Source organism: Peromyscus californicus, unplaced genomic scaffold (assembly GCF_007827085.1).
Source record: "Peromyscus californicus insignis strain IS unplaced genomic scaffold, ASM782708v3 Scaffold_9__1_contigs__length_137607984, whole genome shotgun sequence".
In the NCBI taxonomy this organism is placed as follows: Eukaryota; Metazoa; Chordata; class Mammalia; order Rodentia; family Cricetidae; genus Peromyscus; species Peromyscus californicus.
In genome coordinates, this window is record NW_026294617.1 from 76182232 (window position 1) to 76198216 (window position 15985).

A 15985-nucleotide genomic window follows, 5' to 3' on the forward strand; every position below is an offset into this window, starting at 1 on the left:
TGATATTTTAATGATTTGTGGGTTTTTGACAATGAAAGGGGAGACTAGCAAAGCTTTTTTTTATTTAAAGTGATATCAACAGGGTTAGAGTCAGATCTAGTTACAGCCGGTGGTGACACAGAGCAAATGACCCAGTCCTTGAAAACCCCAGTCTTCTTATCTGTAACTGTATTTGGGCCATCTGTTTACTTTACCTTCAACATTAAAAGAAATCTCAGTATTGGAACCACTGTGTTACATTTCTGGGACTTCAGAAGGCCTATTATCTATCACCTGGGAGGAAATGTGCCCAGGTCGCCCTCTGCTGACTCTCCTGGAGATAACAGAAAATCTTTGTGGTTCCCAAACTACTCAGACTGCTAAGCACTTCTGCCTGCTGAAGTTAGGGCTCTGACATTGGTTCAGGGAGGGCTTGAAGGTAAGAATAAAACCTCATAAATTAAATGCTCAACATCCCTATGTTAACCTTGAGATTATCTTCATTGTAAAAGTTGCATCTACTTGGAAATCTACTTTAGATTTGTGATATCTAAATTCCAGCATCCTTCTCTCTGGTCCAAATTGCAGATCTAAGAGATACCAGAGACTTTAAGGGCAAACTGGAAAGAGCTGAGAGCCTTGGAATTAAAGCATCGAAGTATCATCTCCAGGGAAAGCCAAAGATGGGTCCCAAATGTGTTTGGCTGTTCCTACTGATGAGCTGTGTAACTGGACCTGAAGTCCTGAGTGGTGAGTTCAGTTACTTATGGGAAGGCAGCCACAGCCAGCAAACACAGAGTGCACACATCACACCACCCACTCACCCCCTCAGGCATTTCAGGAAGGAAATACCAAAGAAGGAACAATCACGTGACTTGTCAAAGGCTCTACGGTGAAATAAAGCCACCCCAAGACGGTTGTAAGCCATACTTAAAATTGTGGATTGTGGAATACATTTTGCAAGTTTGTTGTGAGTGATGGAGAGACTGTTTAAAGAGCCTGACAGGCATCAGACTGTCTAGAGCTGAGACCCATAATCACAATGTCCAAACATTTATGCACTGTTCTCTTAGTTGAGCATATTACAAGGTCCAGTTTACTGGGGACCTGCAAACCTGGTTGCAGAGATGGCCATTGCACACTCATAGGATAATCATCAAGGACAGGGAGCGTGCCAGTGACAGTATAGGATCTACAGATCTATAGAGGAAACAGGACAAGGAAAGTTTAAGGATGCTGAGAAAAAAATACACCGTGGAACATTAGGACTGGAAGGGGATGAGATGTGGGTTCCTCTGACGTGACCGTTCTGCTGAATCAATGAGGAAAATGAGCGCAGAGAAAGACAGATTTGCCAAACGTCACACCGCCAGACTATGAGGTGCTCTGGCCAACTCCGAGTCTTGGACAGCTCCCACAGTCCTTCGTAGCCTCGCTGGGAGGTGGAGGTGGCAGTGTAAGAACTGCTTGGTTGAGCAGCACCTCTGTTGAAAAAAGAGGCCACTAAAAGATCCACTGAGGCCTAAAACTTCTTGAATGGGTTTGGCCAAGGTGAGGAGTCAGGAGAAATAGTGCTTTTGGGGTCATCCATTGAAGGCTGTGGTCCTGGCCATAGCCTACTCTTGACATGGCTTTGTATGGTACTCACTGCCCCCCAACCCCTCATCTGCCTCTAGCTACCAGTTCTCTCACCATTTATGGTTGCTCAGGACCCATGAATCTCCAGAGAAATGCACCATTTCTGCACCCTGCAAGAATGTACAGAATGCCAGGAGCTGTCCCCAGACCCTGCTGAGCTGCCTTCCAGCTGTTCCTATATGCAGCTTTGGGGCAGCCCTGACCTCTGGTTTCCCTTAAGGGCTTGGCATTTACCCTGACTATGTTCTGAAGAATAAGATAAGACTCTTCAACTGTTTCCCAGGACTTCACTAATCTCTTTGGTTCTCTCCCCAGGAGTAGACAGAGCCAAAACATATACCATGGGTCCTTCCAAGGCTCTTTTCCAGACAGATCTTCTTCCCAGCTGTAGAAAAACTTTCTGTTGATTGTTACATTCCTGAGAACCGTTCTTAAGACAGATCCCACATATTCTTTACACAACAGCTTATGGAAAAAGTCTAATCCTGCATTTAGAGGAGATTCGGAGAACTTAGAAATTGATTTTCTCTTACAACAGAGGCTGATGGCCAAGATCATAACTCTGTTGTCCCCTCAGTGGTTTCTTGCCCAGGCTGTGGCTGCCTGTGACTCAATGAGGAGAAACAGGGAAACATTTAGAGACAATGGGAACTACATCTGGTTAGTGTTTTCAGTAATATTCCACCTCGTTATCGTAATAATGGCAATGGTTTTTAAAAGTTGTAATTCTACCTGAGTCTGATGATGTATGCCTGGACTCCTGGCCACTCACGAGAATGGTGCAGAATGATCTCAGAGCCCTGACCTGCTTCCAACACAGAGTTCAAGGCCAGTCTTGGAAGCTTAAACAGACCCTGTCTTGGGTTTAAAAAAGAAAAAAGGCATGAGTTAGGGTTTAGCTCCGCATACGAATCCCCAATCATACAAGAAAACTAGTCCATTCAACAATTGCTATGTGCTAGGCAGCGTGCTCACCACTGTGTGTGCATTATGTATGCATTATCCCACCAACCCTCCAAGCAACCCTGTGGGAAAGTATGTGCTGCTAGTTCATTGTGCAGACACGGAACCAGAGTTATAAGAGATTGGGAGAGACCACTAGAGAGCCGTGGAGGCTGGATGCTAGGACCTGTCCCTTCTTGTCACCCCATGCGCAGCAATGAGGAATGCTGGCACTTTGGGTAGCGATGTGAAAGGTTCTGGGCTGCTGAGACAACAGTGCCTTGCCCCAGGTCCCACTACACTCCTGGGTAGTAACCATTCTCTTCTCTCCAATGACCATACCCATCTCTCCGGGAGAGTTCGACTGTTAAATATGAGTAAATGTGAGTGGCTTGTGGTGCTTTTATTTATTTGTTTGTTTGTTTGTTTTCAGTGTAGCTTGAGCATGGCTAAGAGCCTCAACTCCGAGCCCCACTCTCTAGGTCACATCTTAGCTCTTTCTTGTTTGCCGTGGGAGTGTGAGGCGCAACAACTTCTTTCTACCTTTTTTTTTTTTCCACGTCTGGGACGTGGTGGTAATATCAGGAACTACTTAATGAGGGGGGGGGTTTCTAGAGTATTAGTAAAACTGCCCAGAGCAGGACCTGGTACCAAGGAGTGCGCGGTAAATGTGTGGCATGGTAGAAAGCATTGCAACTCAGGACCTCAGAAGCATTTCCAGCGGCTGAGATGTTGCCACCAGGGGGCGCATGTCGGTAACTGCGAGAAGGCTGGGCTACGGTGAGAACGGACGAGGAGGGGCAGAGGGGAGGGGAGGAGAGAATGCGAGGCAGAGGGGCCTAGAGTGGCAGGCAAAGGCACGGGGAGAAGCAAGAGAGAGAGAGGAATCGAAAAGACAGAGAGATCGACGCAGTCGCAGGCACGGAGGAGCAGAGAACCTGGTGGGAGAGGCAGTGTGGACTGCCTGGCTGGAGGCATCCAGATCTTAGGTCTCTACACTCTGACCCCACTGGATCCTCTGCTTGTGCCCCAAGATGGCTGTTCTTGTGACCTCAAGTCAGGGGGAGAGAATGCCGTGGTGGAAGAGACTCTTGCCCGTGTGTTTGCCCACAGAATACCAAGCCGATTCGCTACAGGTCACAGGAGAGAACCAAGTGAATTGTGCGGGAGCAGTGTCTTCGGGGCTCTGGTACTCACACTCAGTGGCAGGTGCCTTTACACGATTATCCAGTGGTGTGTCCAGTGGTGTATCCAGCCCCCAGGTCCTCACACTTAGGGTTGGAGATTTTTGGCTTCTGCTGCCTCTCTTCCTGAACATTCTCAGCAGCATTAGGTTAAGAGGTACGCCTCCTGTATGAGTTACATTTCTCATTGCAGCTCGGGGGAAGGAAGCGTTTCTTTGGGCGTACAGTTTGAAAGATACCGTCCACCGCCATGGGGAAGGTGTGGTGGCAGGAGGGCGAAGTGGTCAGATGGCCAGGAAGAAGAGAGTTGACAAGTAGTGGGGCTGGGCCACCCAAGGCCCGCCCCTAGGGATCCACTTCCTCCAGTGAAGCTCCACCTCCTAAAAGTTCTGCAGCCTTTTAAAACAGCGCCACCAGCTGGAGCAAGCGCTCAGACACAGGAGTCTATGGGGAGATTTCATTAGTTTGGAAACTATACCCCTTCCCAATGTTGACGATCCTTTCAGGACAGTAACCGATGATCAGCCTTGCCCTGGTTGGGGTTAACTATTGCTGTGACAAGACACCATGACCAAAAGGCAAGATGGGGAGGAAAGGGTCTATTTGGCTTACACTTTCACCTCGTGGTCCATCACTGAAGGAAGTCAGGGCAGGAACTCAAGCAGGGCAGGAACCTGGAGGCGGGAGCTGATGTAGAGGCCATGGAAGGGTGTTGCTTACTGGCTTGCTCCACATGACTTTCTCAGCCTGCTTTCTAACAGAACCCAGGACCGTCAGCCTAGGGATGGCACCACCCATAATGGGCTGTACCCTCTCACATCAATCACTAATTAAGAAAACGTTTGCAAGCCGGGCAGTGGTGGCGCATGCCTTTAATCCCAGCACTCGGGAGGCAGAGCCAGCTGGAGCTCTGTGAGTTCGAGGCCAGCCTGGTCTACAGAGCTAGTCCAGGACAGACTCCAAAGCTACAGAGAAACCCTATCTCGAAAAACAAACAAACAAAAAAAAAAAAAGAAAGAAAGAAAGAAAGAAAATATTTGCCTGCAGCCTAATCTTATGGAGGCAGTTTCTCAACTGAGACTCCCTCCTTCCTCTCTGATGACTCTAGCTTGTGTCAAGTTGACATAAAACTAGCCAACACAAAGCACAAAGCTCCTTAAAAAGCTTTGGTTTCCAAAGTCATCGTGTTCACAATTCAATTTCTTTTTTTAAGATTTATTTATTTATTATGTATACAGTGTTCTGTCTGCACATATCCCTGCAGGCCAGAAGAGGGCACCAGATCCCATTACAGATGGTTGTGAGCCACCATGTGGTTGCTGGGAAATGAACTCAGGACCTTTGGAAGAACAAGCAGTGCTCTTAACCTCTGAGCCATCTCTCCAGCTCACAATTCAATTTCTATGATCTAAAAGAAAACAACAACAAAGCTTTGGTTCCTCAGGCTTTAGCGCCTTCCTATACTCTTAGCACTCAGAAGGTTGAATCGGGAACATCTGTTGGAATCCAGCCTGGGCTACATAGCAAGACACTCTTTCAATAACTTTTTTTTTTTTTTTTAAAGGAAAAGAAAAATATTTAGTGTCAGATTCAAAAATTAAGATTTCCTTTGCTTTTTAACTCTGTAATCATTTGTTACTAAGTTTCTAATTTCTCATTTTTGCATATTCATAAATCAAAGGTCAGAAGGGTTCCTGGTAGAAACATGGGTTTTTTAGATCGTAAAACTGAATCCAAAATGTAGCTTTTCTATTTTCTGGTGTGAGGCTTTTTGCCAGGTAACCATTTCATCCTGTTTCATCTTCCTGAATTATTTTGATAAAAATAAAGCCCGAGTAAACTGCTTAGCTTGATGCCCAGCACGGGCCAGGTTGGCAATGGTGGCTGCAGCCAGGGTCGCAGTGGAATAAACGATTTCCTTTTACTTAATGTAAAAGTGTGTTTCTTCTTCTAACAGTAGAAATAAATGAGGATCTTTGCTGCTTGGTATCAGTCTATTTCAGGTCACCCTCAGAGCCTTTTTGTGACAGTTATCCTACATTGTCAACTAAACTTGGAGTCACCTAGGAGACACACCTTTGGGTTTATCCAGAGAGGGTTAACTTCAGAAGGGAGATTTAGCCTAAACGTGGACAGCACCATCCTGTGAGCTGGGGTCCTGGGCTGAATACAAAAAAAGAAAATGAGCTGAGTACCAGTGTCCACCTCACTCTGGTTCCTGCTTGGAGATGTAGCATAACCACTACGTCGTGTTCCTGATGCCTGGCCTTTCCTGCTTTGAAGGACCGTATCCCCTCAAACTACAAGCCAGAGCAAACCCTTTCCTCCTCCAGTTGCTTTTTTTCACAACAATAAGAAAAATAATTAATATGCTTCCCTTCCATTTCTTAGCTCGGTTAGTGATTATCCATCATTCACAGATTCAATCATACATGCAATAGATGTAGATCTGTAAGAAGCACTGTGTTCCAAATCAGCTGGGACTGGTGCCTGGGAGGATGCAGCTAGACGGGGCAAGGAGATTGAGCTGAGAAAGGCGTAAGGGCTAGCAGCATGGCCTAGTTGGTAGAGGGTGCATCTAACATGCATGAAACCCTGGGTTTGATCCCCCACTGCTTTGTAAAACCGAGAATGATGGCATGCATGCCTGTGATCTCAGAGGCAGGAGAATCAGAAGCTCAGTCATCCTTCGCTACATAGTGAGTACAAGGCCAGTCTGGGATACAGGGTGGTGGCAGGGGAGGGGGGTGCAGAGGAAGAGGAAGAGAGGGAGGGAGGGAGGGAGAGGGACCACTAAGGAGCAGGGAGCTTATCTGAAATCAGTGTGGAGGCTCTGGAGAGTTAGAGGCAGTAGATGAAACAGTACAAAGAGTGAAGTAAATAAGTGACATACAACCATCTGACCCGGGAGAGACCTTAGCACTGGGCTGGAGTGCAGGTGTGCAGCCACATTGTCCCAGGGCTCAGGCTGCTAGCCTGGCATCCCCTGGGTCACCAGTCCCTCTGCTGTTCCACTCGCCTCTGCTTTCTCAGTTTCCAGCTCCCGCACAGAGGCACTTGCCAGCTGGCCAGTAGGAAAAGCTCGAGCCTCCCTGAGTCACAGCCTCCTTTGCCGCAGGCCTCTCCCGTTCCTGTTGGCCATGTTGTCTTACAGATCCCCTGTACTCGAGACAAACTTAGGGGCTTACTATTTCTGCACACACCAGGCACAGTCCTGCCTTCATGCCCCTGCCCAGCCCATTCCTCTGAAATATTAATAGTCCCCTCTCCTCGCTGTTCATGCACAGCCCACCCGTGATCACATTTCAGCCCGGTTGCCGTGTATCCCACTCTCTTCCAAAAAGGCTCTTTCTCCTAACAATGCCCCCAACTCCCAGTCTATGTCTGTCCACTCCACGAAGCCCTGCTGTGTCATTCTGCCGGTTGCTGGAATTTGTCTACTGCAGTTACGCACCCAGATCTAGGGGAATGAGTGGCATTGACCCTTCAGAACACACATTGTGACCCAAAACTCCAATGGCTCCACGAGCTCCTTCATTCCTTCTCTGACAGCTGGGCCACAGTCATATTTGGGTTTCTTGGAATTACTGTTGGTTCAGAGTGTGTGCTCAGTACTCCCAGAAAGCTTGATTCCCCCGTCCCAGTAAATAGTCCCCTGGTAAAAGGTCCTTTGATAAAGGCTGGGAGAAGAGTAATAATAAAAATTTGGGGTTTAATTTTGTTTGTTCTCTCTTTCTGTTTTTCTGTCTCTGTCTGCTCTCTCTCTCTCTCTCTCTCTCTCTCTCTCTCTCTCTCTCTCTCTCTCTCTCTCTGTGTGTGTGTGTGTGTTTTGAGATGAGTCTCATATAACCCTGGCTATCCTCAAACTCACTATATAGCCAAGGATGGCTTTGCATTCCTGATTCTTCTTCTACTTCATCACCTGAGTGTTAGGATTGCAGACATGCACACCACACCTGGCGTACGCAGTGCTGGGAATCAAACTCAGGGATTTGTGTATGCAAGGCAGGCATTCCACCAATTTACCTAGATCCCTAGCCCCACACAATATAGATATTTTTAGTAGTGCAGCAAGGTCCTTCTAAAATGGACTCTTCCCTTGATTTAAGGTATTCTAAATTAAGAACAAGTATGACGTATCTTACCATTACACCGAGTTTTTTGACATCACAATCTGTACCTGCCTTTTGTTTCTGTACAGCTGTCTTGAGACCTAGCTGTCGTCCAGGATGGTTTCTCTACAAGTCCCACTGCTATGGATACTTCCGGAAGCTGAGAAGCTGGTCTCAGGCTGAGGTGAGAAGTTGGAGCTGTTAGTTTCATTTTGGAGAAAGGGGTCAGCTAGAACTGCAGATCATATTTGATTTAAAGTCAAGGTTCTTCCTGGGACCCAAGGAGAAGCCTTGTAGTTAAAATGGAGGGGGGGATGTGCTCGACTCCTTCAATTTTGTGAACATTGATGATGTAGATGCTGTGTGTTCAGATCCTCAGTGGGCTGCATGGAGTAGGAAGTAGCCATGGCCCTCAGAAAGCCAGAAATACACATATCAAAGGAGCATGAAGAGTTGAGGGACTTGTACAAAGAATAACTGAATTCCCCTGTGAGACTTACCAGAGAGCGTGTCGTGGAAATGCTTGAAACAGGTCTCAGGAACACTAGGCAAAAAGCCAAGAAATAGAAATGGGAGGTGTCCTCGCTTGACACAACATGTACATGCCTGGATTTTATTCTTTCCAGCTATGTGTAGGACATTTTCAAATATCTAAATAGCCAGTCCAAGTAAGTGGAGAATTGATGTTGTCTCTCCAGCTTGTGACAGATTAGCACATAGAGATGCAATGTGGCATGATCCAAGCCTAGAGTGGTCTCAAGTGTCCTGTGTGTTACTCACAAAGAAAGGGAAGGAACGAGGGTGGCGTACTCACCATGTGATACCTAATGAATATCAGGCTGTGTTTCCTGACTTCCAAAACTGTGAGAATGGGGCATGGTGGAATATTCCTGCAACCCTCTCTCTTGGGAGCTGAGATAGGAGGTTATGATTAGTTTGAGGCCAGCCTTGGCTACGTGGGGATACTTGCCCTCAACAAACAAGTGACATGTGGAAGAATTGTGTGGTGGTAACAGCTAAACAGAAAATTTCATTTCAGTGTAAGCAAAAGTGATTTCCTTTTGATTAGACCAAGAGAAGTAGCAAAGAAAATTCAGGGAATGAAATGTCTTATTGAATGGAGACCTGAATAACTGGGGTCAGACAGAGAGCGAGAAGAAAGATGGAGTGAGCGAGAGGCTGGGGAGAGGAGGGAGTGAGACAACCCCAGATTCTGTAATTATAAGGAAATTGTGCCTCAGAGAGGTGAAGTGACTCGTGAAGGTCCCTGGGACTCCGTCTACTTCCTCTGGCCCTAAATCTCCTGCCCTGGCCTTGAGCTTTTGCCTCCTGAGACCTGACACTGTGGCCTTCTGTCTTCTCCTAGAGTGACAGAAATCATCTGTGGGGTTTAGATCCCTGTTGGGGGGGGGCAGACAAGCCATCCTGCTTCAAGGAGAGAGCTGTATACTCATGGCATCAATAATGGGACCTCTCCTTGCAGCTGAAGTGTCAGTCATACGGACATGGATCCCATCTGGCATCTGTCTTGAATAAAAAGGAAGGCCAAGTCATAGCAAGGTTCATATTTGGCTATCAAAGAAACCTGCCTGTGTGGATTGGCCTGCATGACCCAAAGGAGGTAAGCCCAAGTTTAGCTCATGGAGCCTCTTGGAAAATCCAAGATGCTAACCCTTTCCTGAGAGGTGGCCTCCTGGCCTACAAACAGGACGAAAGTAGTAGCCCTTCAGTCAAGCACCTCCAATGATCAAAACCAAGGCCTGAAGGTCAGGGACCCATTCTTTCCCTCGGTGGAAGAAATAATTTAAACAGCTCTGTTTTGTGGAACTTTGAGTTAATGTCCTCCTAGATCTTCAGACACAAAAATCACCAATGTTTTAGAACCCTCCCCAAAAAGGAGAGAGAGAGACACAGAGCGGGAGAGAGAAAGCACGCAAGCCGATCTTCTAGAAGATTCAGAGTAATTTCATTGCCTTTATGTCTTGATTGAAGATGAAAACTTCCAGCTCACCTTTTTCTGAGATTCTGTCACTTTTTTTTTAATCGTTCATAATTCTTTCCTCTGGATCCTTGCTGTCCTCTCCCTCAGCACTGGACGATGAGAAGTACCACGGCACGTCAGGATTTATAGATTTGGGGTGGGGGTGTCTACACCTAACGGAAATGGGGACACAGGAGGGAAAGGCCTGCTTTCTGATCCTGATGACATAGCTGGAGAAACCAATGCTTAGATATCTTATTCCATGAACATGGAGTCACCCTTCAGCACTTGCCTAGGAATCAAATCATGCTTTGTCTTTTGAGTATTGCAAAAAACCAAGTGATTGCTTTTTGCTTTTGTTTCGCTATAATATATACCAGATACTCAGTTATCTGCTTTAAGTGGTCTTTATTTGACTTGCACAAGTTTTACTTTTAAAATATTTTTTATATTTTTACTGTCTATGTATGAGTATGTACCCGCATGTATGTGTGTGCCTGGTACCTGGGGAGGCCACAAGAAGGTACCAGGTACCCTGGAACTGGGGTAACATGGTTGTGAACTGCCATGTGGATGCTGGGAACCAAGCCTGGTCCTCAGTAAAAGCAACAAATACTTTTAACAGCTGAGCCATCTCTCTAGCTCCTCCATTTTTTGAGACAAGAGTGTCACAGCTTTGGCTGTCCTGGAACTCCCTACAGGAACCGGGCTGGCCTCGAATTCACAGAGATCTTCCTGCCTCTGCCTCCCCAGTGATAGGATTAAAGGCCTGTGCCAACTACATCTGGCCGACTGTCTCATTTTTTTATGTATTTACTTTGTTGCCAATTAAAGCTCTGCTTTCAGAGACATGCTATATATTTACATCTATTTCTGTGAGACACTTTTAACTTCGATTTTTTTTTACATGTGTGACTAGGAGACACAAACGACAAACGGTTCTTTTAAAACTGTACTCTATCGCTAATAATCAAGGAAATGCAAACTAAAATGATATCATTTGACCTAGATTATCAACATTTTTCCTTGTATCATGAATAATATCTTGAGGATGTAGAAAAATGGTCCTTGTACCTAGTCAGTGAGCATGTAAATTTGTACAAGTGGGCAGTTTTTGGAACGTACTTTGTTAATGGATACTGATAACCTCAAAACAGTCACACTGTTTGACCCATAATTCTGATTCTGGAATATATTAAAGGAGATAATTTTAAGAATACAGAATGATTTTCAACAAAATTAGTCACAGCAGTGTCTTTCACAGTAATTGGTAATTGGGAACAAAATACTCAGTAGTCAATAGAAGATTATTAAGGTAGACTATGGTACATCCTTGTGTTAAATAAGGGTTTAACAGAGAAACCCTGTCTCGAAAAACCAAAAAAAAAAAAAAAAAAAGAAAAAAAAAGAAAACAACATGAAAGACTTGAGCATACCTATTCTAAAGAGTACAGTATTTTTGGTACATTGATAATCGTGGTTCCATCTGAAGCAAATGTGCTAAAACATTAGTGATGTTTCCCTCTGTCACTGAGTGGGGTGACTTTCCTAATTTTGATTCTTCAGACATTACATGCTTTGCCCCCTGAAAGCCCATTTCACTGGATTGAGGGCCTGGTGTGGCTGTGGGAGGGTGGTCTGGCTGAGTTGCACATTCCCTGTCATTGCAGAATCAGCTATGGCAATGGATTGATGGGTCTACACAGCTGTACGATGCCTGGAATCCCACGACGAAGAGTGAAGCCAGGCACTGTGCTGAGCTGAACCCCAAGAATAGTAAGTTCCCTGTACCCCTTCCCTCCCTCCAAGCTGCAGATCTGTCCTTTAACCAATTGAGAGCAAAAGGGGCATCCTTGTCCTCCTTCCCAACGACGCTTTCGCTCAGCAACACTGCTTACAGGATGGCGGCCTTGACACACCGTCTATGAACCTTCAGCCATCTGCACCCATTCAGCAGTCCTTGCCACATCAATGGAAGGAACTTTTTAACAGCAATGGAAGGGGGCATGAGGCGCCAGACTGTGACAGAGGCATCAGAGGCAAACAGCTGGAGAGGGGAATCTCTCAGGCCAGCAGAGCCCACACTGCTGCTCTGAAAGGCAAGTTAGCCAGAGCACAGGCAAAGCCATAGGTTCGAGCTACTAAAACAAGGCGGCTGTGAACAGTTAGCACTGTGCAAACCCACAGTGAGCTGCCTCAGGAGGCCGTGAGAAGACCACCACCAGAGTCAACCAGGGAAAAGGTGGACATTTTGTTTACATTGTAGTAGAAACTATGTTAGAAAAGAGACTCAGAGTCACAAAGATAACGGAAGAACATCCCAACACAACACCTTCCAGGGACCCTCAGACCTATGGCATGAGGCCTTCCATATCTGCCTTTTAGCCAGACCAGCTTTGGGGAAGCGGTTGACCAGATGTTTCCCTAGGCCCTTGGCATCCCCATGGTTCTGGGCTTCTCGCTGGACGAAGTCCTGTCCTGTCCTGTCAGCAGAATCCCACCCTGTGGCACAACTACGGGAAGTGGGAGGCTGAGTCTTTTTATCCCACGCTTCCCCTTCGCTCCACTTTGGCTTCCGGCAATCAGAACACAGGCTTCAGACACAAGGAAACCCAAAGCAGGGGGTCGGGGAGGTGGCTCAGGGGCAGTATGCTTGCTGCTCAGGCGCGAAGCCCTGAGACTGAATCTCCAGAACCCACATGAGGCTGGACAAAGCAGTGTGCGTGTGTGACCTCGGCACTTCCACAGGAAGATGGGAGGCGGAGATTCTCTGGAAGCTCACAGGTCGGCCACACATGTGGGAGGGTGGGGGGTAGAACATCCAATTAGGTAGTTAATTAAAAACCCAGAGAAAGGTACAGGGCTAGTGAAAAGCTGGAGAAGAGTAGAGCTTAAAGAGAGAATCTTCATGAGACACCCCCGCCCGTACTCCAGTGCTGTCTTGTATCCGTAGAATGAATTTTTAGCGATGCACAGTCATGCATGAACTCTGCTCTCTGTGACAGGACCCGTTCCCGTTTCCTTGCTATTTAGGAAGGACTTCCGGGTATTTTGTCCCTCGTGTCCCTTTGCCATTCCCTTGGGGCTCTCCACTCGGTATCATCATCTGTTTTGTGACCCACTATTTCATTGGGGACTGCAAACTAGCACAGGCCTGTAATCCCAGTAGTCCTTGGAAGGTTGAGGCAGGAGCCTCATCAAGTTCAAGGCCAGACTGGACTACCGAGTGAGTTTAAGGCTAGCCCGGGCATTTTAGTGAGACTCTGCATTATAATAATAATAATAAAAAAAAAAAAGGCGAGAAGAGAGCGGAGGTTATAGCTCATCAGTAGAGCAATTGTCGAGTGTCTTTGAGGGCCTGGGTTCAATCTTCAGTGCTTCAAGGAAAAAGAAAGAAGGAAAAAAGACAAGCTATGTTCAGTCTGGCTTGGGGTCAAGGTCAGGAGCTCTGTGTTCTGCATGACCTTATAGAAATACGGCATCTCCATCTTACTGAACTGCCTGTCCTGGTGCAGACTTCTTCCTTCTCTGTGCCTCAGAGGTCTCCTTATGGGAGGGAGAAGGCAGAATCCTTGTCATCTTAATGTTTACACAGTGCCTTCATATACAGGCTGAGCTCACTGCCTGGGTTTGGTGTGCCCACACTGCCTGCCCCCCCCATTCCCAGCACTTCCCCCTTTGGTGTTGTAGGAGAGAGGCAGGCAGGAGGAGATTAGAATGGGTACCAGTCTAGGTGGCCACCCATGGGTAAGCCACTCGTGGTCACCTGAAGCTGTTCTTCCAACTCTTCTCTGGGCTCAGTGGATGTACCAAAGGACCCTACACGGCACGTGTCCAGCCGGCCAACCTGAGTTCCGCAGGGCAGGTTCCAGGCTAGCAGGCTTGTGTACATGCTTTTGGTTCCATGCTAGGAATTACTCAACAAGCCTATGGTCCCCATTTCATCATGTTCTGGTGCTCCAACTACAGGTCCCTTGAATTAGGACATATGCACGACTATCCTTTGTGTCTCTGGAGTATGGGGAATAAGAGCAGGTGACAGGCTCAGACCTGCAGGCCAAGACCCAAGCAGACACCGGCTAGGGGGAAACTCAGCATTCTGCCACAACCTCTCCAGGATGACAAGGACTGAGGAATTCCATTTTGAGGACAGAAATATTTGGACATCTCCTTCAAATATATATTTCAGTCTCCCAAAGGTCCCCGGTTTCTAGCTCAGTTCTTCTTTCTAAGTGAGTAACCCATTGTCGGGACATGACTGGTTACAATGGCTTGTAGGTCTTTGAAGGAGCTTCTCAGAAACTTGGAGCATCTCAGAGCTTGCCTTTGGAGTCTAGGAAAGCCACCCCCAGGTCCTTGATGCAACCATGTCAAACACAAAGAATGAGATGGAGGGATGGCTCAGCAGTTGTCTTAGTTAGGGTTTCTACTGCTATGATGAAACACCATGACCAATAGCAAGTTGGGGAAGGAAGGGTTTATTCAGCTTATGCTTCCATATCCCAGTTCATCATCAAAGGAAGTCAGGACAGGAACTCAAGCAGGGCAAAAACCTGGAGGTAGAAATTGATGCAGAGGCCATGGAGGGGTGCTGTTTACTGGCTTACGCATCATAACTTGCTCAACCTGTCCTCTTCAGAAGCCAGGACTACCAGCCCAGGGATGGGCCCCACCCACAATGGGCTGGGCCCTTCCCCGTGAATCCCTAATTAAGAAAATGTCCTGTAGACTTGCCTACAGCCTGATTTCATGGAGACATTTTCTCAATTGAGGGTCCCTCTTCTCTGATGACTCTAGCATGGGTCATGTTGACATAAAACTAGTGAGTTCAGCAGTTATGAGCAACTGCTGCTCTTACAGAGAGTGGGAGTTCGGTTTCCAGCACTCATGTTGGGCAGTTCACAACCTCTTGTAACTCCAGCTCCAGGGGACCTGATGCCCTTTGTGTCACACACACACACACACACACACACACACACACACACACACACACACACACACATAAATAAAAACAAAAAATAAATCTTAATAAACAACAACAGCAAATAAACCAAGCACCACACACAAATAGAGCCTCCCCTGGGTCTGTGTCAGATGCTGCTTCCTCCTGAGTGCTGAAGCAGAGCTTGTACTATCTGCCATGATTTGAGAAAATGGGTGTTTGCGTTTAGTCAGAAATCCACAGAGAACCAGTAATGGGAAGTGGAGATTTGTTGGGTCGGGGGCCGAGCTGGAAATTACTGCAAGAGTTGATGTGGAAAGACTGAGTCCAAAGCAATTAAAGGGAAAAATCTTCTGCTCCAGGAAGCCCTTCATCTGGCCCGCTTTATTCAATATCTTTTGATCTGGGTATCAAGAATATCTACAAATTACCCACAGAGCAACATCTAGACAGCTAGGCAGCTAGCAATTGCTGGACGTTTGGACTAAACAATACCATATCCTACCCACGTTGGCTCCTGAAATAACCGCAGCTGGCCCTTGTCTGGGATTCCAAGAAAAACACAGATAATTCTGGTAAATTCAGTACTGAATTAGCTTGGTTTAAGTGTCTGTTTACTTTCTTACAGAATTTTTAAATTGGAACAAAAACAGATGTGACGAGCGACAGCACTTCCTATGCAAGTACAAGCCATAGAGCAGGAATCAAGCATCTGCCAGCCTGGCGCAAGCTCCTTCTTCCTCCCTCTCACCTGGTGGCTGATATAATCATTATCCCTGAGAGTAAACGCAGCAGCGAACACTGATGAGGCTCCAGTGCACTGACTGTCAGGCTGAGAGGGCTTAGCATGGTGGGATACTGGCTTCTGGTCTCAGAGATCTTAGCATGGTGGGACAGTGACTTCCGGTCTCAGAGATCTTAGCATGGTGGGACAGTGGCTTCCGGTCCCATAGATTTTATCATGGTGGGACAATGGCTTCCAATTTTAGTGATCTTAGCATGGTGGGACAGTGGCTTCTGCTCTCAGTGTTCCTTTCTAATATTCCTCTTCCCTTGGGCTGTCTCAAACAAGTAGAAATGTGCTTCCTGACCACTGGGTCTTTGTCATACCAGTAAAGTTTTGGAGCCAAGAAACAAATAGCCAAGAGTGAACTTCTGTCCCCTCAGCCCCTGCAACCTCCGACCTCTGTCTGTTGCCCATACCTGC

General features: G+C 46.8%; 1 protein-coding gene across 1 annotated transcript; it reads left to right on the forward strand.

Moving 5' to 3' along the window:
* Nucleotides 1–588: 588 nt before the first annotated feature.
* On the forward strand, nt 589–15854 carry Reg4 (regenerating family member 4). The gene is made up of 5 exons (XM_052731988.1): nt 589–729; nt 7945–8039; nt 9339–9476; nt 11507–11612; nt 15407–15854. Exons 1-5 carry the CDS (start codon nt 663–665, stop codon nt 15472–15474), a joined length of 474 nt encoding a protein of 157 aa, XP_052587948.1. The 5' UTR covers nt 589–662; the 3' UTR covers nt 15475–15854.
* The last annotated feature ends 131 nt before the right edge of the window (nt 15855–15985 follow it).